The sequence below is a fragment of the Anoplopoma fimbria genome, chromosome 19 (genome assembly GCF_027596085.1).
Source record: "Anoplopoma fimbria isolate UVic2021 breed Golden Eagle Sablefish chromosome 19, Afim_UVic_2022, whole genome shotgun sequence".
NCBI lineage: Eukaryota > Metazoa > Chordata > Actinopteri > Perciformes > Anoplopomatidae > Anoplopoma > Anoplopoma fimbria.
The window spans coordinates 4446953-4471212 of NC_072467.1; the positions used below are offsets into that span (position 1 = coordinate 4446953).

The window sequence follows — 24260 nt, forward strand, 5'->3', positions numbered from 1 at the left end:
ATAGTGGAAATCAGGCTGTTTATCTATTCTCAGTGTGCAGCAAGAACCAGGTCAGTCTACAAACTGTATCCTCTCCTAAAGGCTAGCCTGACTGAGATCACTGTCTTAAGAGTGCCTCTCCCTCTCTACAGGGACTCATCAGTGTTGCCAAAACCATGGGACTTACCCGCTTGCCATGCCCTGAGGCGTAGGCTGTTAAAGCTAGGTGTGGTTGGAGCAAAACAAATCCTTTATTTGGAGAGGGACTTAATACATATGGATTATGAAACAGGATAACGCCTTGATGCATAGGGATTTTCTGAGATAGATGAATTATTGTAATTTAAAAGTTAAATGGAGCAGCTCCATGTTGTCATTTCTTCATTAGGTCAAATTGGCAAATAAATTAGTGAAGTCTAATTTTTAGGCATTATGAAGTGGCCTTTCATACCAATGCGCTGACCACTCGGTCAAGACGTTCAGATAGCAATGCAGTGAGGGCAGGGGGAGTGCGGTGGGAGAGGCATGTGAGGAGCAGAGTTCTCATGGGCCGAAACAGTCACACTGAAGACTTTGACCCCGGCCACCCGAAAAACCTCCTTCCTCTGGAAAGAATGTGGCTTCATCCCCCAAAACCCTCCCCTCTTCCCTCTCGTCCGCTCTCCCACGAGACAGTGAGGAGGCACCGTCTCTTTAACATGTTATGATCCGTGCTAGCTGGAATTTGATTTCCATATGTGCCCAATACATGTACTGGTGTGTTACAAAACATTCTCTGTAATAGAGAAAGCTCCGATTGTTCCAACGTGTGCATTTAGCAGATCCATCCACTCTTTCTGCCAGCAAAGTCATGATCGGCATTCAAAATGATGTGACGGGCCTACAGCTAATGACATTGTGTTGCCCCGCAGCCTATAAATTATAGGAAAAGAGCGCCTTTATCTCCATCTACTAGTTCTCCGAATTCCCTTTCCCATAATCTTCAACCCAAGATACAAAATAAAAATAAAATCAGTGATGTCCATAACAAATGTAGTATAATATTTTTATTTTCACAAGCAAGCCACAACATGGGTTAAAAAAAATAAATCCCATTGTTGAATTAGAAAACAAGAAAGATACAGAATCTTACAAAGTCTAAACATGATAATGTTAAGGCAGAAATGCTTATTAGACACTTGTATCCTGATAACATAGTGTTTCCATCTTTGGTTGCATTGCTACTGTCCCTTGCCTATCGTTTTGCTTTCACCGATGGAGTGCTGCAGACTCACATACCCGGTATCCACCTCAAAAAGCTTTTGCTTTTCCCTCTGTACTCGGTCAACATCAAAATTCTTCCCTATAACCATTTTCTGTAAGGCATTATTATAAAGCAATGGCTTCTTTTTCTCCTAAAGAAATTCATTTCAATTCTTGCTTGTTGAAATTGCATAGAGGAAGAGCTCTCTTGTCCAGCAATACACTTAAGTACACTCATAACCCCTGTCCTGTTCAAGCCCCACCAATACACCTTTTTTTTTTTTTTTTTTTTTTTTTCCTTTTGGCACATTTTTGTTCATTTAGACAGAGAAATAGCCATTTGCCTTTATTATGCCACTTCTGTGACCACTTAAGAGAGAGAAAAACATTGCATCTGTGATTCTTCCAGAATTCATGTAAGGGGTTAAAGAGGGATTCACAGAAAAAAATATCCATTCACTTTTTGTACGAATCATCTTCCAATGTGTTCACATCAGCTCACTGGCAGTGCTCATGTCAGGGATCTTGACATCGGTGGGAATGAGGTCAGAGACTAGGTCATTTCCTTTCAGCTCCAAGTTCTTCAGCAGTCCACAAACACTTTCCTCGCTGAAATCACTCACAAGCTGCTCCAAATTCTCTGCAGCCTCCACCTCCATCAGGTTTTCCACAGACTCTGACGTCTCCTCGCTCTCTTCAGGCTCAAGTGAGGGAATCACAGAAATCTCAGCACTGTCTTGGCATTCCTGGGTCAGCTCTTCTCCATTGACTGGGGCAGAGAGTGGAGCAGCGAAGGGAGGAATGTCAATAGTTTGGGGAGTTTCGTCAAGGACGCCTAGGTCGAGCAAAGGTGTTGAAGAAATCGCTGGCTCAGGGAGAGACTCTTGGCTAAGCAGGTCTGTCTTCTGCTCCATAGCCTCAGTTGGTTCTGGTACGGACTCTGAAATGGGTTCAGGGAATGCCTCAACTTCTGCCTCTGGTTCGGGAACAAGCTCGGGTTCAGGCTCTGGAGCTGGCTCTGGAGCTGGCTCTGGATTAAGCTGAGCTTCAGCAACAGGTTCTGGCTCAGCAACAGGTTCTGGCTCAGCAACAGGTTCTGGCTCAGCAACAGGTTCTGATTCTGGAGGTTCGCAGACGGAGACCAGAGGCTCGGTTTGGACCGGAGCTGGGGTTTCCTTTGCCACAGGCTCTGGGTCAGCATCAGTCAGTGGCTCCAAGAGAACAGGAATCTGCATTTCAGTCATAGACTGCGCTGGTTCAGCGGCATAACACGTCACCACTTCACCTACAAACTCCGGTACGACGGCCTGCTGAGTCGGTGTCGTCCCAGAATCCTCTGCTGGTTTCTCAGCTGCTGGCTCTGCTGCAGCCTGCTGTTCAGTGGCAGCAGTTTCAGCACTGTTGGCTGGGGCTTCTCGCCCTCTGCTGAACCGGTTTCCCATGATGAACCTGTACAGACAAAAAAAAAATTAAAACAACATTACATGACATGTCAAATTCTATTCTGTAAGTGGTTACATAAAGTTTTAGCTTAATATTAACAGAACATTTCTGTTGCTCACATTGTATTATAAAGTGGAGCTTTTCTTACAATTTCATGAATATGCAATTGATCAGGGGAACAAAAACAACTAAAATCAAAAAGAGAAACTCTTACAGTTGTCAGGATTAACTAAACTAGTTGAGAAAAAATAAAGAATCCCAGTGTGTGTTATGGTACATTGTGTCCTCTTGTACCGTCTCAGGGCTGCATGTACAGCGTGTACTATACAGTGTGGGGATCTGAGCTGTGGACGGGATGTGTCTGGTGTGCCCACACAGGACTTTAAACATTAGTTTGACTTTATTATTTATTTCTTGCATGCCACCCCTCAGCTCTTATACACACAAACTAAATACGCACGATTAAACACGCACTGAAAACCTTTGCCAATTACTAACACTTACCAACCCCGACGTTAGGAAAACTATAGTTCAGAATTTCCATTTGTTTGCATTTTCTTTTAATAATTCTCTGAAACAACCACACCTTGATCCAGTTGTGCTTCCCCTCAGAACCACATGGATCCCCATTACCACATGCCGTGCACAGTCTTTCATGTTTAACAAAAGCCCTCATGACATGACAAACATCCTGCTCATACTTATGATCAACACAAACAACACTCATGTGCTAATTGACATTAATTGGTGGGTCAAAGTCAAACGAACAAAGAAACCCTTGCAGGCGACCCCGCCTCCCTCGTGTTGAACTTAAAACATATCCAAAATGAACAGAAGTACAAACAGCTCCGGTAATAAGCACAAGTTATTAAAAAACTGACCTTACGGGACGTTGTGCGTTGCAGGAGAAGTAGATGAAGTCGCAGATGATCTCGCACTTCCAACTTGGAGAAGAGCGCACGTAACACTGTCTCCAGACTGGAAACACTCCTGGAAACGGTGCCGCCCACCGTGCGCGTCCACGGCTTATATGCGCGTTCCCCAGCCCACTGCTCTCCAGCAGCCAGAATAACTTCAATAAACGTAAGTAGCCGAAACAGCACTTGATTAACCTTCTACTTTGTTTTTACTCAATCAACCTTAATACCCACGGAGCCGTATTTATTCTGGGTAAACCAGCCGCACCTGTGTGATGTTTCAACATGATCACCACTGTGTTTCAAAATGATCACCTCTAAATTATGTTTCAATATGAATACGCAGGAGCTTTTTTAAATAGATACTTGTATTTGAATGCAAGTTGGTGATTTCAGTGTTGACACCAGTCCATTTCATGTAAATGCGATCACAATGAGGAAGCTGATCAGCTGACCCACTGCTGGTTGAGTTTTATTACATCCTTTACACATTATTCTTTTTTTTGCAAAAACCAAAGTGTGTAATGCTGAGTCATTTACAACCTTCTTTAAGATTTTTTTTAAGAACGCTCAGACGATATTAGATTAAGTTTGTTGAATTGACATATTTTTCTTGAATCTACAAGCAGCACTCTCATGAATGTTTTTCTCCAATGATTCATTGTTTGTATTGATTTCTGTCAACATGAATATTAAATCTTCAGGTCAGGGGACGATGGCTTCAGTTCTGACTCTTCTGTCTGTGAGAAGACCTTCCTCTATTTGGATTTCTGTGTTTCTCCTGCTCATCTTCCTTCAGATGTTGATCTCTCTGGTGCTCTTTGCTGGTGTGTTCATCGTCGCCAATGAAGCCCTCATAAGTCCCTTTCACTTTTGTCCAACACCTCAATACGTTGAACTGTCTTACAACGGGGGCTACAGGAGTCCTGTCAGCGAGATAAAGATTAACATCCTTGGATCAGTGGTTACCCTGGCTTTGTACATTCCTGTTGTGCTTGTGGCCTTTGCCCTTCTGGCCATGTTGTTGGCAGCTTACGCCAAAGACAGAGCAGCACTCTGGTTTAGCATGGCCTGCCAGGCTGCATCAAGCCTACTCATCCTGACTGGTATTGTAGGTTTTTTGGTTCTCAACCAGTCATGTGTGAACTGGGAACACATGACCATCTCGTTCTATTTATGTGTGTTTGTGCAAATAAAGCTGGTTATCATAACTGTGCTGACCTATATGTCAGCAAAGAGTCTACCGTCTGGGTGGGAGTAGATAAGTCCAAATGAGAAGTCTGCCTTGATAAACTTAAATCATAAAGCCAGAGTGCTTGTGTAAGATATCAAGACAGTGTTGCTGTTTTAAAATAAGAATTAAACTATTTTGTTACATATTCTTTGTTGTGTTTTCACTGAACTCCTTATGACATACTGTATGCTGCTGAAAACCAAGAGTCTTATGACAGATTTTATGACAAACCTGTTCCTTCTTTTGTTAAAAGCATACTGCATTGCTTTTGTGTAATGTTTTAAATCAAGACAAACTGGTTTGTGAAAGTGATGGCTAAGTGCTTAAATAAATATCTCATAAAGATATTCACAGCTGGTACAACAAAATAATAAAAACATACAATACAATCAATCTTTATTGTTGACCTAGGTGAAAGTTGGTCTTGGGCTCAAAAAACACAAGACAATTCAACAACATAAAAAGCAGACTTCACATTAAAACAGCTCAATTTCTGTGTGTTAGATGTACTCTGTCACATGAGTGACATGCGTTAAGAATACTGATGGCATTTAGGATTAATGACTTATTTAACACATGTTTAGTTGCCTCCTTGAGCTCAAGAATGCAAACTAGCTGAAAAGTGAACAGGAGCTATCTACCAGAATACTACTTGCTTTCTTCTTTGTCCTTTCTGTTAAAAGTTGGGTCAGGGGCTTTTGGGGTTTGCCAAATATTCAGCTTGCCATTGACACAATTAGAGAGTTCATTCTTAGATCTACAATTTAGGAGACTGTAGGCAAGAGGGTGAAAAGTTTAAACAATCTGAATAATAGTTGTGTTCACTGTTTCTTAAATCTGCGGACAAACACTGAGGCCACTAAGTTCCTTTAGAAGATGAAGTCGCTGTGAGCATCTCTTGAAAATAAACACTGAATTATCAGAGAAGCTCACCTGGGAAACAAGAACAGTAGCAAGGTATTTTAAGTTTTCCAGTTTTCAACATTTATGCATAGGGGCTTAAGAGAATGGCACTTAAGGGGCAGTGCAGCCACTACTACATAATCATTTATTAAAGTGGAAAAAACTACAATATCTAGTAAACCTAAATTCCCATTGAAATGTAAGTATATACTCTATAATCTTCAAGTTCAATACCATTGTTACATTTCAATCTGCGGTTTCATCTCTGACAACAGAACCTTTTTATGTGTCCTCATATAAAAAGGCCTCAGCTACAACTACAATATAGTGCTCAGTGGTTTGCTCATGGAAAAGTCAACAAGCACAGACCTTTTGATTGAAAAATGTATTTTCACCTACTTAAACTCTATGGTGATGCGTCACATTACCAGTGGCTTTCAGTTTCACATTCAATATTAGTATGTGGTGAGGATCGGCTTGATAACTTATCTCAACATAAAACATGTTATGGCTTTCTGGTTAACGCTTGCAGTAAAATGTTTTGACTCACTAAATATCAAGTTATCTGTGTTCAGGGAATTTCCATTAATTCACGTCAGTTCAGTGATTCCAGGGACAGTTAAATCAGACAATACAGTGGGGTGTATAATATGTAGCGGCTCCATTAACACTGAACCTCAGACTTAGTGAAAATTGGGTTTTAGATGCGGTAATTCAAAAGTACACGACATTTACACCTCATTTTGATGCAAAAACTTATAAAATATATAAAATTATCGTTGTCAGTCTATGGATATTTGTAAAATTTAACATCTCAGTGACATAAATTGAAGGATCAGTTTCCCCCGAAATTCGTAGCTCCATAGTGGAGCTGCGTACATGTAGAATTAATGTCTGGTGAATTTGTAACGAGGATGGCATTGTCCTCGAAGACAATATTTTCCATTTATTGCAAACATTTTAGGCTTAATGTGCACAATTCCGGTATTCTGATTAAGTTCATTATCATGTGAAAAAAATCTCTCTCACAAGCCGTAAGGCATCATCCTCTTCTGCTGCCTTTACCGGCGTCTGTGAGTGCTCCTCTTTTTCCTCAGCCCCTAATCCAATATTCACAAGACCACCGTTACCCTGTTCTGGTCCTGACCTCTGACCCTTAGGTCCCTGATGCTGCGGGCTGTTAGTGTACGCCACTGTTTCCACCTCTGTGATGTCCACGTCTGTTTCGGAAACATACGTCGTCTCCAGGGCATCATCGCAGTCTGAGGACTCCTCCTCTAGAGTCACCAGCTTTGCTCTCTTCCTTGAAGTGGAAGGGTTCTCCCTCATTTTCACAGTGGTGGCTGCTGCCTTGTCTTCAACCTGTGTGTGTGGGGTCAAGTATTCAACTTTTATACGGTGCTTCAGAGAATATCTTGCATTTTACATACACTATAAAAAAAATGGTGTGAGATATGATTTAAGTGTTGTTTTTTTTTCCGAAGTTTGTAAATGAAAGTTATCTTTAAATGTTCAGACTGGGGCTACATGAAGGTTCTGAGTGGACAAAATATATTGGCAAATACTTGAAAAAGTAAAAAGCCTGTACTAGGGTACTGACATTTTTGATTTTCATATATAATAAATTATATATAATAATAATATAATACATTTAATTTACACTTGTTTGTTATATATACAGTACCAGTCAAACGTTTGGACACACCTTCTCATTCAATGGTTTTTCTTTATTTTTATTTTTATTATTTTCTACATTGTAGATTAATATTGAAGACATCCAAACTATGAAGGAACACATATGGAATAATGTGGTAAACAAACAAATGCTCAACAAACCAGAATATGTTTTATATTTTAGATTCTTCAAAGTAGTTGAATGAGAAGGTGTGTCCAAACTTTTGACTGGTTACTGTCCATAATCTCAAAATCGGCATGTTTTCATTTATTTCATCAACAATTGGGTATTTTATAGCACTCCTATCCCCAAATTTTAGAAGTAAAAAATAAAAGAGAGAAACAGCGCCACCTTCAGGTCAGCCGGGAGAGCCTCATCCTCCTTGGTAAGAAACGACACCGCTGCCTCCACCAGCTCCTTCTCGTTCATACAGTAGAAAACACCCCTGGAAATACATCCGTGCAGATCTGTTAATCAGAATGACGAAATAAACTTTAACTGATGTATAAAACCGATGTTCTGCCTTGTGTTTGTTTGTTTGTACGTCACCTACCGTACAGTCCTCCGCTTTCTCCTGCTCTTCAGCGGCTCCTTCTCCGTCACTTTCTCCTTCTTCTCCATCCATGACGGCAGAGCCCGGTGCCTCTCCGCCATTTAGGCTGTTTATACTATAAAAGTGTATTTGTTGGTTACTGAGGTATTACCAGTATAACTGGAAACAGAAACAAGGGATTTCCATTTTGTTTAAGTCATGTGACCACACTGTCTGACTGAGTCTTTAGCGCCACTTAGCGGACAAACAGGGTATTGCGCAACTGGAAAATGAATTTAAAAAAACAGCATCCGACCCTCAAAACAAGATTCAATTCAATTCAATTCAGTTTATTTTGTATAGCCCAGAATCACAAATTACAAATTTGCCTCAGAGGGCTTTACAATCTGTACACATGTTACATCCTCTGTCCTTCCCTCACATTCACAGGAAAAACTCCCCTAAAAAACCCCTTTAACAGGGAGAAAAAAGGAAGAAACCTCTGGGAGAACGACAGAGGAGGGATCCTTCTCCCAGGATGGACAGAATGCAATAGATGTCATGTGTACAGAATGAGCAGCATAACAGTTCTTAGATACAACACATTCAATGTATATGACATAAATGATTCATATAATAAGACTACTTATAATAACAGCAGCAATTATTACAGTAGAATTATAGCCATGAAAATAGGGATAGTAATGTGACTAATAATAATAATGGAAGTAGCAGTGGGTGCTCACAGCAGGAGGCACGACTACAGTCCAGGTACCACAACGATTCATGGAAACCTGCAGAACGAGAAAGCAAAAGGGCTTCAGGGTGGAAGTAAAGCTAAAATGCTTAATGGTACAGGTAATAGTAATAGTATGACATTGTTTTCAATTAAACGATGACTTGTTTTTACATTTAATTGGTGTATTGTGTCACACTAGTTTCAGTCAGTGCATTAGGAGGCGGTACAGCTATTCAGTGTTTCTGAAAATTCATTGTATTTAGTTTATTGATTATTGTCTATGTTTTGTATGTACCTTAACTGAGTCTGCTGGTAGCCTTACTAAAGCACTCAAATAAATACAGTGCAGTAAAAAAAAAACTCCTTCTAAAATGTAGAGGAAAAGTAGGATTTTTTTTGTATAAAATGTGAATATTAGTGGACAGGTAGGGAACCCCAAAACAGTTGTATAATTAGGTACAGTATTGATTTCATATAGGTAGTTTCCATCACTGGTACTCTAAACGAAACTCTTTAATCAAAACATTAACACTTTACTTTAGGAAATGTTGAGACTCGGTGCACTCATAGAAATATCAAAGACATTTCACATTTTCTGTTCCATATCTTTGTTTGCATTGTCCTGCCATGCGACCATTTTGCTATTTTAATTGGCATATTGAGTCTCATGCTGGTTAAATAAAACAAAACTTCCTTTAAAAAAACATGAAATACAATAATACTTGTTTCATCATCAAAACCAGTTTTTTGTATTTTTTACTTCCATTTTCAATAACAATAACTGTATTCATTTTATTAGTTGCTTTGTAGCTTTTCCAAATTCTTGAAATGCATTCTGGGTATGTCTGGAAAATGACATCTTGAAGCAGGATGGCTTCTAGCCCTGTGTGCCTTATTCTTACTGGCCGACAGCCGATAATCCATGCTAGTCTACTCGCACGACACATTTTTTCTCACTTTTCCCTTTTTTTCTCATCTCTCTGTCCTTTCATCACCCTCTTTCACTCTCTGATGCTCCAAACAACCTTGATCAAACTCTCACGTTCTGTCACTTTGTTTTAAAGCTGCCTTCTCCCACTCAGGCCTTTTAATTATGTCTCTAAAGCTCCTTCCTAAGTGCTTAGGCCTTGATTGCAAAGACCAGCTTTGTATATTTGACTAAATTAAAAAGTGGGGAAAAAGGGAGGGGGAAAAAAACCTCAAGGCAAAGAGCATGTTAACAGCCGGATGCACGCACAATGTGATTTTTGCTAAAGCTCAGCATTTTAGGAACGACAAGTAATCAGAGGGCTGAACTGGTATCAAGTGAAAAAAAAGAAATCCTCAAAATCTTCCACCATATTATTATTCTTATTTACAACAGATGTCAACACAGACACTTTTTGAAAATAACTGCATAACTGACCCACATTTTGTGTGTCATATAGTGGTTTCTGTTTTTATGTAATGCCACTGGAGAAAAGAACATTTTTAACAAGCTCAAATTGATCATTAGACCAGAACTAACATGAAACATATGTTTTAACGGTCCAGACAGTTGTCGATGCTATCCATCTCTTTTTGGTGACAACAATCATTTGTTTGTCAACAAAAAACAAAATGAAAAGAAAATGAAATGTATAAACTCATCATCACCATTAACTCATTACCATCATGTTCAAATAATTAAATGAATCCTGAAAAATGATTCAAACATTAAAAAATGAAGAAACTGAACTGGCTTTGAACTCATCCTCTTCCAGGCTTGCTGCCACGTCAACAGATCAGGCCGTGCTAAGAAGATTTCTGTTTGCTGATGGAGTAAAGCTTGTCACTGCTTTACTTGCTGCTGAATTTGTGGGTCGAACATGGCCAAAAATGTCTGCTGAAAATACTGACACGAGAGCATCAGCACTGTGGTCCCGTTTGACATTGGTTCAATGTTATTATTATAAACTGAATATCATAATGAGCCTAATTTCTTATCATGTTTAGAATTGCAGAACACTCTGGTCCATACGAACACTATGAGTACATTTTGTATAGGGCATGGTCTGCAGCTTTTTGTTTGATGAGAAGCTAGTGTGTAGAAAACACAAGTTGGTCATAAACGACTGAATCAGAAAAGGTCAGTGTGTAATTTTAACTCGATCTATAGCTCCTCTTATTGTCCACAGCCTCCTCTTCACATCGTTCCTGCTCTGAGGGTCCTAATTGGTGAGAACCAGACTAATCTTGTAGTTGTCTTCTTAGACTTAACCCTGCTCTGAGTAAAGGTCATTACCATTGGCCATCTGTCCTAGAAACGCATGTTGTGATTGGCCATATGTCAAAAGAGTCCAAGATTTAGGAAAAGCAGAATCTTTAAATTGAATGAAGATATTTCACTGGTCCCGAGGGGAATGATGTGATCTGTTGGAAGAGACATGATATCATCTCATTATGTTAACCAGGATCACATTAGTGCATGTGTGTGCATGTTTATAAGTGCAAATGTGTGCTCACAGATGCAGACTTTGTTGTAAATTCAGGTGAAGTCTGAGGAAGAGCCTGGTGCTCAAAGATACACAGCAATAAAAGATCCTTCCATAGGAGGGAGCAATTTGGTGTGCCGATATATCTGTTCTAATTCATGGAAAACCTTCTTTCTTGTAGCAACACACAAAGGGCACACAACTTCAAAAGTCTGAGTTTAGACACACACAGTGTGACACCAAAGGAAAAGAGGAAGTCATTACAACCTTAAAGGTTTTTTAGCTTCCATTTGCCACTTGGGAGCCCATTATTCCCAGTATGAAAACACAGTTCAAAAGAAAAATGGAGCACAATCTCTCAGCACTCAGTCAGTGTGCTTATGAACACTGTTGAAGTGCATAGATGTGTGTTTGATTAGAAATTGCTGTATCATACAACCTGGACATGTTCATGTGGTTAAATAATCATAGAACATAAGCTGTAGATCATTATTGTATATGATCTGATAATTAAGAAGTCTTGTGTAGTTTAGTCTGCTGAGCCAACCAGAAAATCAGATCATCAACATCCAACAAATCCTCTCTCCTCAGTCATTTGGTGTCTTGCCAAAATATTTTCTTAGTGACACAGTTACTTCACTCATGGTTTACTTCACATCTTTGAAAATTAGGAAAATGCTGGAGGGAACAAATTCTCAGGTGACAAATACTGAATAACAAAAAAGCGCTATCTGCCTCAAATTATTCATTTGCACCAGGATGCAGGCAGTTCAATTTTGAACTCAAAAAGAGCAAAACACTGGAGGAAGCACAGGGAGTACGATTTATTTTAGGATGATTTTGCATCTAGTTGCATAGTGGATAGTTGACACTTAAGGATCGCAAATAGCAGATTTGTGGAAGGCCAAAGTTTTCTCTGAAACTGTGTGTGCTGGGGTTTTCTTGTGATTGCTTCTGTCTCTTATGAATTGGTCTTTAATATCAGGCGGACATCCCCACATGGGAATTTTTAATAATACAGATGAGATGCATTGCTATATGGGAGCAAGGGCCGGGCATTAACAGATTAGAAGAAAAAAACACAGGATCGGGTGAAAGTGAAATAGCAAGTTAGTAATCTCAAATATTTACTATTGACGCAGACTTTTGCTTCTGGATGTTTTGAAGGCTTAAAATATAGTACTCTTTCTGACATTTGATATCCTTTTTCTCCCTTTCTTTCTCCATCTAATCTGTTGTCATAAGGGCTAGAGATAAGAAGGGAGTTTAGCATCAGCTCTTCCTGCTCCACGATACCACATATGTCTAAATCTGTCCAGAAATAGGATATTTGTCTCAACTCTCTGACTGGGGCTCTTGGGACAGTCTGGCTTTGAACCTTAAGCTGACTATTATGTAAGGAATCGCCTTATGAGGAGGATTACATTTCAAGTCAAAATTCTGTGTCGATAATTTTTTAATGAACTGTCTTTAGTAACTTCAAGAAAAATAAATGATGCTGTAAGTACATTGAGGTAATGGCATTCATTGCTCCAGATGTAAGTTTAGTTTTTGCGTCCTCAGATAGTGTAGGATTAAACGCAGTGGGCTGTGCATGAGGGTGATTAGTTCTGACATAATCTACAGTTGTAACATCAGAAGCCCATGGTGCTAGCAAAGGCCTTAAAATCTGTCTCGCTAAAAAAAAACTTACACACAAATCAATGTGATGATAAATGAGAAGTCACTGGGATGCAGTAATCTGTTCCACCCTATTAGAGTTGGGACTTCTACACCACCATGCTTCCCCGTCAACAGTAATAGGCCAAATCCAAAGGGATTTCCTGCCAATCACAGGCTCTTGGTATCTTAATGACTTTTCTCGGAAGCTGATAAAAGTTATTTTCTTCTGAGTTCGTCAATCTGTTTTGTTTTACTGCACTGATTAGATGAAGCAACCCTGGCATGGATTAAAAGCACGAGTAGATAGTGTATTGCTTTGTAATTGTGCTCAGAAATGATTTTTTATTAAAGAGCACCTAGGACCTCTTAACCCCATTGTTACATGTTGCTGTGAACTGCATGTGTAATCTATGACCTTAAAGATGACCCTTTTCCTTGAAAGCTCATTGATTTTTTCAGGCATTTTCCGTTACTTTCAATACAAGACATGCACATGCATTCATGTGTGTTCTTTCACAATTAAAAAGAGAAAGTTAATTTCGCCCGGCAGTGTCACCTGGCTCATTCAACCGTAGACTCTTCCAAATTAAAGATGTCAATTCCATCCTTAAGCACAAGCCAATGGTTAAGACTCCAATCAAAATGTTAATTACATTCTACAACAGTTTGGGATTCATTACCCTCCTTTAGTTCCACTTTTCTGTCTGCATTCCTTTTTGTGGTTGCCAAAAAGGTGGTGACATTGTAAAAATATGTCTGGTTATCTTTACAATGCAGTCGATTTCTTTTCTTACTTGTAACGCATGAGTCTATTCTACAGATGTTGGAGAAATGTTAGTGCTTTTGTGGATTAAGTGAGGTTTGGGGGATTTGCATTGAGATGATGTTCCACTATGCAGTTGTTCTTTGTTATGAGATTTAATTTGCTGAACCATTCCAATGACCATGCATTTTTAACATTGCTCCAAAAACGTTTGCATACACATCTTCATTTGTCAAAAAGAAAAGATACCAATACTCGATGCCTTTTGAACAAAAGTTCTCTAATGGTTGTTTTGGCTCATACAATAATGATGATTAGAGTGAACACATCATTGCCAACAGGGCTAACTACAAGGTCCGTATTTAGCTGTTTAAGAGCTTTTGATCGAGATAAGAGGAGATTAAATGTTCAGCTAAAATAAATCATGATAATCATGTTTCCTAGAAAGCCTCAGTTGCATTTCAGTAGGACCAAGATGTACGAAGAAGAGCTCCCCCAATTTTTTTTTTGTACATGTAGAATCCCAAAGAAAAGTTTTCTTTGGGAACATTTCATCAAACATCATAGAGTTCTCTTTTTCATCAGCTTGTTGAATAGCTCTAACAGAGAGGGCCCAAACACCTGCAGCACATTGAAGACGTGTTTAACGGAGCAATGTATTCAGGAGAGTCACAGGGTTGCAGTGATGTGTACAGTGGAAGCAAATGAAAGACCTCAAGGACACCTCATGGACTACTGATGAAAAGTGACCTTTTAGCTAATTCTGCCATGTTTCATACCATGTGTGTTTAATAAATGAACTAAGCTAAAGGACATCTCACTATAACAAAATCTTTCACAACATTACAGCTACTCACAAATGATTCAAATAAAACACAGAGCTTTTCTTTTCATTGCAGCAGCAGCAGCTCAGGTGGAGAGATTTTGTCTTTTGTTCCACTTTGATCCCTGTCCCTGTCAACCCCCCTAAAACCTCTGCTTTCTCGGTCCCTGATTGCCTCAGAAGAAGCAGGCAAGACACCAGCATGGTTGCTATGGCAACAGCTGCAGGTTTAAAGGTCTTTCATGTGCAGTAAACAAGGGTGTATCAGTTTGCCAGTTTGCATGTGTGTATATGAGTTACAGACAGACGGACAGAGGGATTAAAAACCTCGATAGTCTGCAACTGTGGCATCTGGTCATCTGTCAGAGCTGGAAGTCATAGAGGCTCGTCAACAACTCACACTTTCTTGCTGTAGTTCAAATGTCACAAATGTCAGGATGAGGCGGTGTCGCAGCATTCCTTCCAAACCAAACACGCCCCAGAGAAATAAATTATTCATGCGTCTCTGAGTCAACACTTTCACTTTATAATCAATTGCAAGGAAATCATTTTTAAGGACAGGCCAGGATGATGCAACTTTATGATTGTGCATATACTGTATGGGTGAGTGTGATCATCTTCTTGCAAATTAATTCACCAAGGCGTTGTTACTGTGGAAGTAAAATTGGTCCCACTTTACTGAATAATGATGTCTTTGGAGATTTTAAAATATTGCCGCTGGGCTTTTTGATAGGATTTGTTATTTTGTGCTTTGCTTGTTGTTTGTGAAGTTCGATAGCTGCTGTTATTTTTTCTGCATATTTGTTTTGCAAGTTTTATGTGAGAAACAGAAATCCAAAGGAGGGGGAACAAGAAATAAGATCATTATCATCAGTAAAAAATAACAAAATAGTAGGTTGGACTTTTCAAACATAGATTGCACAACAATTCCAGGGTGATATAACTATCACCCTGTAATTGTGTGGGGACAGTGACTACTGTTTAACAAAATTTGTTTCACTTTCCAGTAGGTGCAATTTATACGTAAAGGACGTATAAATCAACAGCAACAGTAGAAAGGTTGGTATAAGACTTTCGCTGCGAAGAACAAGATTTTGACGATCAATTTAAAATCATATTGGACATTAATATGCCCGCTGTTTATGGTCGTGCTTCTGCCCATGCCTCTTTTTATCTTATAAATGCCAATTTGTTTAGAAGAAACTCCACAATCTGTTTTGTATGGATGTTAAGGGTGATTGTGAAAGGCAAGGATAGGAGGATATCACATTATCTCTCTCATTTGCTCCCAGGCATTTGTCAAAGTGAGAATGTCTTTAGCTGCCAAGAGTACCCCTGATGTCCTTATCTGTGAGCAAAGTCACTGATTTAAAGCAGTTACAATCAGCAAAAGAGGCATCACTCTGGCAGGGGACCTGCATGGTGACAGGTTCAGTCGTTAAAAGGGAACACATCAAGGGAAATCTCAATCCCACCAACTCTTGGCCGCCGTCTTCATCTTCCTGCAGCTCCAGACAGTTGTTTTTAGGCTTAAGGCGCTGTGTGTCCTTCAAGAAAAATAAGAGCAGACAACAGGGAATGTGCCCTGTTGTCTGCTCTGCAGAGAAATGCACAGAGTGTGACTGATTCATGCCCGGTGAGCTTTTTGGCACAGGTGTCCTGTCTTTGTGTGTGTGTGTGTGTGTGTGTGTGTGTGTGTGTGTGTGTGTGTGTGTGTGTGTGTGTGTGTGTGTGTGTTTGTCTTTCTGTGTATATGTGTGTGTGTGTTTGTCTTTCTGTGTATGTGTGTGTGTGTGTGTGTTTGTCTTTCTGTGTATATGTGTGTGTGTGTGTGTGTTTGTCTTTCTGTGTATATGTGTGTGTGTGTTTGTCTTTCTGTGTATATGTGTATGTGTGTGTGTGTGTGTGTGTGTGTGTGTGTTTGTCTTTCTGTGTGTGTATGTGTGTGTGTGTGTGTGTGTGTGTGTGTGTGTGTGTTTGTCTTTCTGTGTATATGTGTGTGTGTGTGTGTGTGTGTGTGTTTGTCTTTCTGTGTATATGTATATGTGTGTGTGTGTGTGTGTGGGTGCATTTGCCTTCTAGACACTTGCTCTTATCAGCTAATGCATTTTTTAAATAAATATGGGAATTCCTGATGCAATTCATCATTATGGCAAACCGGCTATGAGGGGATAATCATATAATACCTATAATCATATTACCTATAACTACTGTATGATGATGCACATGCGCAATCAGCTCTTCCCCCTTTCTCGCGCCAACTGAGCCCAATCTTAAAACCGAGAGCAGCCGCAGACACACAGAGGACGAGTCTCAGACTGATGGACCTGAGCTCTGCAGGAAATGCGATTGCGCTGGAAAAGATGATAAAGACATGACACCATAAGGGAATACTAATGGTGAGTCCGAAGTTGTTTTTCTGCCCCAGAAGCTTCTCTCAACCAATGGAATTGTGATGAAAATGTGAAAGTTTGATTGACCTAACATTGATCTAACATTGATCTAACATTGATCTAATGCAAAGCCTTGACGGGGGGATGTGAGGGAAACACAGTTTGGCCAAGTTTGATATCAAATCCCAAGAAAACGGACTTCAGCTGAGAGGATGCGTGTAGGTGAGTGGGATCATCCTCATTTGAAATGATTTGGGACGTTTGATGATTTCTCTGAGGGGAAGATGAAAGAGATGCAGGAGTTTCTAATCTCTGATAATCTTTTTTTCCGACATGTCATTTGCTTTGACAGACGTCTTGACACATTTGTCACAGACTTATTTTCTGGTATTTCCAGATGCAATCTGTTTTGCACCAAATCGTTATCATAAAGAAAAAAAAAAGAGTAGCCTACGTGCCTGGGTTTTGATATTGTAAAGACATTTTTTAAAGACAGGTACGCCAAACTCTGAGTGATGATGTGGTCTCTGGTGTAAGGCTTCATGGTGCTGAAGTGAGAGCTCCCCTCTCGCTCTGTACGTATGCACTCTGGGGTAAAAGTAAAGACAACTTTTAAATGAATAAATATAAAAATAATATCTTTTCTGCATCAGCATGCAGTGTCTCTGTGCCTAGACAGGAGGATCTGGGCTGTGGCTGCTTCAGTTCCTCGTTCAAACACTCACACAGATAATAATGTCCCCATGGAAGTGGTTCAGTGGAATAGATTCATTCAATGTATTCAATATATAGTAACATATAATAATGAATTTAAAGGCCAAAAGCAGAAGACAACCAATTAGTCATCCACAACAACTGATGCAGATTTTAGTTCCAGCTGCCAGAACAAATATATTACTGTTGTTTGGGAACATGTCTTTCAAACTGGTTAGTACAGAAACTCTCACAGTCACATACAACAAACATACCGTGTCCACAGCCTATGATAGCTGCTGTTTTTTTCCTTGCCTTGCAGCTTGTGAGTAATAGTTCACAGGAACATGTCAACACGCCACTTTGGTGAAAACTCAAAGCGACATTTTAGTGGCCTGGTGCCCTTGGGCTAGATGCTACATTTAAGTCATATTTTATGCAATAGATACAAATGTTGCACAAGATATGACTTCATGACAAAAACACTTATTTATTTCCTGTTAGGAATCTTTTGACACAGTATCATGGCAGACAGCAGGTTGTCAACAGTTCCTTTCTACTCTCGTTGACAGCGTTGCATATAAACCTTTGGGTAAAGGAGGATGTTAAAATAGGAGAAAGAGTTAAAGGAGCAGATGGTCAAAGCAGTGTGTCCTTATTCTCACCCTGTCAAGCTTTTGAACTGCACCAGCCTGACCTGTTATATACATTCAGGGATTCAGCTGAGTGCACTGAGACACCAAGCACAGACACACAAATCCTGCTAAGCTCTTTCTATTTCCTTTATTCCTTGATTGTACTCTTCCTCACACACTGCTTGTTTTGCAGTGTGGATAATTCTCCTGTTCCTTGAGGAAGGATTTGCTCTTGCACAAAAGACTAAAGGTAAGATTGATACGTTCACTGCACTCCTTTATATATAGAGACTACACTAGAGGAACACCCCAAAATCAAAAATACATATTTTTCTTTTTACATTTAGTGCTATTTATCAGTCTATATTGTTTTCATGTACATGCAACTGCTCATACCAAAGTCTGTGGATTGACTTGAATAACCCGGTCATCATTTCTGGAGGGAGACATGCTGTTTAGTTTTTCACATGTTTTTTTTGGCGCTTTGAGCCCAACAAGCTGGGTGCCTTATAGTACCATTATACTGGAGAGAAGGAAGACATCTCTATGGTCGATATCTCCAAAACTAAGCAACCCACACCAAAACAATCTCTACAGATAAGAGGAAAAATATGTTTTTTTGATTTTAGGGTGAACTGTCTCTTTAAATCAAGACACAAATTGTAATTGAATTAAAGATCAGGGAAGTTTTTTGCACAAGTAGCTATACATTTGACTCTCAGATGTCAGTTGTCTTCACGTGTCATCAACTGCACAGATAATGTTTCCATCATTAAATGTCAGAATATTTCTTGGCTGCCATACATACAGATGGAGGTGCAGGATCAAAAGTTGTAAGACCTTCCCAACGGCCGCGGCAATCTCATCACTGTGGAAACTGGGTACGAAACACAGAAGGTGGCACCTTCAGCTCCCAAAACTACCCGAAAACATACCCTGCCAACAAGGAGTGCCTGTACGTACTGGAAGGTAACCAATAACTGAGCCTGATGATTTCACTGCTGTTCAAAAAGTTGAGCTCCTGTTAAAGTTGTCTATTTTTATGTTAAATTAGGTCAGATTCCTCTGATGGAAATGAAAGGGAATCCGTGGAACAAAATAACATTTTGTATTTGTAATGCTCTGATTTGGTCACACTGGTGATTGGATTATTGTTATATCAGGATTTATTACTGGCCAATGCTAAAGTTTTCCTTCTATGGTCTTTCAGGTACAAACAAGCTTCCAGGCAACAACTTTTTCCTCATTATCTTGCACACCAAAGAATGCATCAAACTTTGTTGTCATTTTGAGCGTCAGTTTCCCTATAATTGCTACTGGAGCTCACAGAACAGTCTGACCCACAGTAATTCTTGGGTAAAAATATGAAAGGAGCAAATGGTTTTTTACTACACTGTCCATTCTCTGGTAGCATTATATGACTCACCTCTGTGTTCATGTGACACATCGCTCTGCTTCCCTCAGCCCTGCCCCGCCAGAGGATAGAGCTGCTGTTTGATCCGACCTTTTACATCGAAGCGTCATTTGAATGTCGTTTCGACCATATTGAGGTGCGGGACGGCCCCTTCAGTTTCTCGCCACTCATCAATCGCTTCTGTGGCTCATCCAGTCCTGGACTCGTCCTCTCTAGCGGACGTTTCATGTGGATCCGCTTCTTCAGCGATGAAGAGCTTGAGGGAATTGGCTTTCAGGTCCAGTACAGCTTTACAGCAGGTGATTAAAACACAGTGGGATGGTTTTATTAATCCTTATATGGCAATTATTTTCACTATACCATTCCGGTAGTTAGTGAATGTTCACCCAATCTTCCAGTCTCCAGTCTAGTAATGCTTTGATCAAATGTCTCTGCTGTTATAAGCCAATCAAACGTATTTCCTCTGATTTCCCTCAAAAGATCCTGAATTTCATCTGCACGTGGGAGGACTCTTAAACCCCATCCCAGGTAGTGCAACCACACAGCTCAGCCTACTCAAATAGTTGCATCTTTAGATCAATATGTTCCGCACCATCAACTCCAATCCCCCTTCTCTATTCTGTTTTCCTTTTATCTGCCTCTTGTCACTGTCCTTGGGTCAGATTGTCAGTTTGAGCTGTCTGGGGCTGACGGCATGATCCGCTCCAGTCAGGTGGAGGAAGATTATAAAGTAAAGCCAGACCAGGCAGTGGACTGCATCTGGACAATACGAGCCCCTACAAACAACAGGGTATGGCATGTCATCTGTTAGAGTTTTAAATTCCTGCCAGTTTTCTCAACAGAATAAGCTTTCTTCAAAACCCTAGATAAATGCACTTCAAGTTATTCAACATTCCCTGACAATACATCCAAAACTTGACATATGTGCACATGAGGTATAAAGCGAATAAATGTATTCATAATCCATCACTCCACATTAGTACACATACAATTAAGCGGGCCCGAAATTCTTTATATTTGATCCTTTAATGCAGCGATGCTTTCAAACGTCCTGTCATCTTATAGCAAAGCAAAATACACAAAACTGCATGAAAAAAGTTGTACAGTACAACTCTCTGCTTATTCCAGATTTACCTGCGTTTCTTGGAATACCAGATGGAAAACTCAAATGAATGTAAGAAGAACTTTGTGGCTGTTTATGATGGCAGTAATGCCATTGAGGACCTAAAGGTAATATATTTTATAATATGTGTAATATACATTGTGCTCCTGCAGCTTGTAAAATCAAAGTACCTCAATATGATGTAGTGTTTTTGTTGCACATTGTATTGCATTATACTCTGTTTTCTCTCCTTTTGCTACACAACAGAGTTTATCTTGCTTTCATTGTCATACACGCTCATTTTTATTATCATAGTTGAAGTTGCAACTGTTCTACAGACCTTGGCCTCAATGAGACGACACATACAAAGCTATACGAGAAAATGGTGTGTGGTTTCTTGCAGGCCAAGTTTTGTAGTACAGTAGCTAATGACATCATGCTGGACACCGGTGTTGGAGTAGTGAGGATGTGGGCTGATGAGGCAAGCCGTCTCAGTCGCTTCCGGATGCTGTTCACTTCTTTTGCAGACCGTGAGTTTCCGCTTTATTCTTAACCTTTGCCATTTGACATCTTTACCAGTGTCCTTTTTGATTAGTTTCTGCAGCTGTGACAAGCACAGAGTTCGGACCGGATGTGTGATGTGAACAGATTTGTAGCAGCAGCACCCTCCTGTGGTTTCCATTCAATTCCCCAGCTTGTTAAAGAGTAAAGCTGTATTGTTAGCAGTTGTATGAAATGCCCAACCCAGTCCCTAGAAAAATACTGGCATTGTGGTTTCACATGGGACACAAACAATGGTCTCCTGGGTGAAGTCATATGTTTGCAACCCTTAGAAATAATTAAATAATCTTAATTTAAAATGATAGTTCCAAGTATTTCCTCTCACTGTTTATAACCTGCTACGTTGGCATGGCATACTGATACACCTGTTTGTGTTTCAGCACCCTGTTTAGGCAGCGCATTCTTTTGCCACAGTAACATGTGCATCAACACATCTCTGGTGTGCAACGGCATACAGAACTGTGTCTTTCCCTGGGATGAAAGCAACTGCAAAGGTACTCCAGTTGAATCCAAAGCACTAGAAAGTCTGCCGTGCTGATTTACAATGAGATAGTGTTATGTAATAGGATACATGTCGTGTCAGTCCCGGTTGAGTCACACCTGCTTGAGGATCTGTGGCTTTAAAATAGAGACTCACACAGGCCCCTCTCTCTTCTTTTTCTCAAATGTTCCCAAAAAGTATTTCTCCCTGATATCACAAAGCAGTGCATATTGGTGAATGTTGGACAGTACAGAATATCCCTTCAAAATGTCCTCTTGGCAGGAAAATCATGATCTCATCATCTTTGATGCCTTTCCAGAAAAATTGCCTTTTGGCTGTTTAGTGGCACTTAAGCATCTCAATTGATTGGGTTAGCTATTTATCAGTAACACTGGATTTTAGTGAAGGCTCTGAATGGTCCCTGGCAGCCAAAGATACAGACTGTCCTGATGAATGGCATCAAGTAATTGACTAAGGTGCTCTCTGCACCTCTAAATGTCCCTCATATTTTATCTGTCTTTCTCACTCTTCATATCCATCATCCAGAGAAAAAGAGCAAAGGTGTTTTTCACCAGATCACAAAGACTCATGGGACAGTAATCTGTGTGTCTACGGGAGTGGTGCTACTGCTCCTCATCGTCTCCATCCTGGTGCAAGTCAAACAGCCACGAAAGAAGGTAATATACAGTAGAGTGATGTTATTTTTATTATTTAGTGTCACGTCCCAACATATTGGTGTAGAAATAACTAATTTAACAAGTGTGTTTAATCATAATTTGGTGTTGATTAGGTGGTACGTAAGAATAACCTGTTCCACCGAGGCGACTTCCAGGAGGTGTTTGACCCTCCGCATTATGAACTCTTTACTCTCAGAGACAAGGTTAGTTTGATTACTTTGATACATTGTTAGCTGTACATGGTGATTTTATTTTATCTTACAACATTATACTTTTTAGGATATGTCTGGGGACCTTGGTGAGTTATCAGAAGAACTCCAGTCCCTGCAGGCACTCAGGAGATCCTCATCAGGCTCACGCTGCATTCACGAACACCACTGTGGCTCTCAAGCTTCTGTCAACTCCGTCAAAGCCAGTCAAGGTGCACATGACATGGCCGGGGGGTCCCTTGAGCTTCCTCCTTTCAGAGGGGAACTTCAAGGCGCATTACCTCCCCTCAGGGACCTGAACAGCAGTATGCGGAAGAAGAGCTGGCCTAGTATGAAACCAGGACGAATGCAGGACCATCATGGTATGGGGGATAGAGCAATGGGGCGGCAGGATAGAGTGATGGAAGAGGACGAAGAGGAGGAGGAAGATGGAAGGTATGATGTGTATGTACGCAGAGCAGGAAGCCGAAGAGGGAACTATGAAATGGCCCAGCAAAGATCCTTGTCCATGGATTTCTGAAAAGAAAAGACAAGGTTGGCACTGTAATTACTGCAGACAACTTTTCAATCAGAGCCACAATTTGGGGACAATCATTGACTTTGTCTTTTTTAAGTCGACTCCTTAACAGTGAGGTTGAGGAATACAGGGTCTGCTACAGAACAGTTCTTCAGGATATTTTTTTTTTAATTCAAAATAGTTGAGCACTGCCGGCTCTATCTGAACCACTATTCGCTGAAACAGCTGAAAGGGAGCTGCTATCGTATTTTTGATCAGTGTAAAAGTGAAGCCAGATGATTATGCTGTGTAATGTTCTTGTTTTCAATGTATTTTTAAAAAAAACATTTTACTGTAAAGCAAATTGACTTTGTTGAAAATGTTTTCAATCAATGTTTAGGCTCTGAAGACATGTTTTAAGGAAGTGTGTTACATTTTAAGGAAACCCCGTAAAAATCACCTCAGTTTCTGTTTAATCTCTTAAGGAATAAATATGTACATTTGGCACCCATTTTGGTTCATGAAAAGTACCATGCCCTTGAGTCAAATCAGCAGTGGAGCAGTCACTGATGTCCCTTCCAGGCGGCAGGTGTGTGTGTGTGTGTGTGTGTTGATCAGGAATCTCCTAAAAGGTGTGTCCAACAGGAATTCTGGTTGGAACTTTCCTTGTAATGTTAATTGTCAGTATGTTATATAATAGAGTTATATAACCACCAAAAGCACCATTGGGAAAGGCTAACCTTCTATGTTTCATTTTTGATTTTTGGGCTGTAGACATGGAATTAACCTACTGTGGACAGTGTACACCTCTGACAGATGGCTACGATAGACTGCTTTGCATGTTTTATCCCAGTGATGATGTTGATGAGTATGTGGTCAGTGTGCCAAACTACTTAGATAACCTTGGATCTGGAGGAAAACACAATCAGAAATCCAGAAAGTTATTTCAAAGCAACAGCCCTCCAGTATACTCAGCAAATCTGTGGGGTTCAATCATCATATTCAGAAAATTCACTGGGCAGATAATTAATGGAGCAACTATGCGTAAACACAGAGACAAACATGCACATGCAGTCTTGTCACTTCATTATGGGTGCTGTTTATGCCCAAGAGCCCTGTCATGCTCAAGAATAATGAATACAATAATAAAAGGTTTACTCTGGTTGGCTTCTACTGATGACCAAAGAATAACAATAGGACCAAACAGCCAATAAGTGTGAATGGATCATTCATA

The 24260-nt window shown here is 40.1% G+C and overlaps 3 protein-coding genes across 3 annotated transcripts; 1 reads left to right on the top strand and 2 right to left on the bottom strand.

Annotated features, from left to right (window-relative positions):
• Window positions 1-1004: 1004 nt before the first annotated feature.
• On the bottom strand, window positions 1005-3746 carry LOC129108133 (proteoglycan 4-like). The gene is made up of 2 exons (XM_054619809.1): window positions 3546-3746; window positions 1005-2670 (listed from the first exon to the last, which is right to left on the bottom strand). Exon 2 carries the CDS (start codon window positions 2661-2663, stop codon window positions 1710-1712), a length of 954 nt encoding a protein of 317 aa, XP_054475784.1. The 5' UTR covers window positions 2664-2670; window positions 3546-3746; the 3' UTR covers window positions 1005-1709.
• A 1479-nt stretch (window positions 3747-5225) lies between these two features.
• On the bottom strand, window positions 5226-8146 carry si:ch211-127m7.2 (uncharacterized). The gene is made up of 3 exons (XM_054619819.1): window positions 7947-8146; window positions 7745-7838; window positions 5226-7080 (listed from the first exon to the last, which is right to left on the bottom strand). Exons 1-3 carry the CDS (start codon window positions 8045-8047, stop codon window positions 6724-6726), a joined length of 552 nt encoding a protein of 183 aa, XP_054475794.1. The 5' UTR covers window positions 8048-8146; the 3' UTR covers window positions 5226-6723.
• Window positions 8147-15784: 7638 nt separating this feature from the next.
• neto2b (neuropilin (NRP) and tolloid (TLL)-like 2b) lies at window positions 15785-23050 on the top strand. Its single transcript, XM_054619517.1, has 13 exons — window positions 15785-15882; window positions 16949-16980; window positions 18280-18336; window positions 18897-19055; window positions 19551-19799; window positions 19981-20028; window positions 20163-20290; window positions 20629-20730; window positions 21006-21132; window positions 21544-21657; window positions 22191-22321; window positions 22435-22524; window positions 22601-23050. Exons 1-13 carry the CDS (start codon window positions 15785-15787, stop codon window positions 23048-23050), a joined length of 1785 nt encoding a protein of 594 aa, XP_054475492.1.
• Window positions 23051-24260: the final 1210 nt, after the last annotated feature.

Coding starts and splice junctions, on each gene's coding strand:
- LOC129108133 (XM_054619809.1), bottom strand. CDS start 2,663: ATGGGAAACCGGTTCAGCAGAGGGCGAGAAGCCCCAGCCAACAGTGCT.
- si:ch211-127m7.2 (XM_054619819.1), bottom strand. CDS start 8,047: ATGGCGGAGAGGCACCGGGCTCTGCCGTCATGGATGGAGAAGAAGGAG. Junction 7,839..7,946: donor AGAAAGCGGAGGACTGTACG/GTAGGTGACGTA, acceptor ATGTATTTCCAG/GGGTGTTTTCTACTGTATGA. Junction 7,081..7,744: donor CTCTCCCGGCTGACCTGAAG/GTGGCGCTGTTT, acceptor CCACACACACAG/GTTGAAGACAAGGCAGCAGC.
- neto2b (XM_054619517.1), top strand. CDS start 15,785: ATGGTGACAGGTTCAGTCGTTAAAAGGGAACACATCAAGGGAAATCTC. Junction 19,056..19,550: donor GTGCCTGTACGTACTGGAAG/GTAACCAATAAC, acceptor TGCTTCCCTCAG/CCCTGCCCCGCCAGAGGATA. Junction 20,291..20,628: donor GAGCCCCTACAAACAACAGG/GTATGGCATGTC, acceptor TGCTTATTCCAG/ATTTACCTGCGTTTCTTGGA.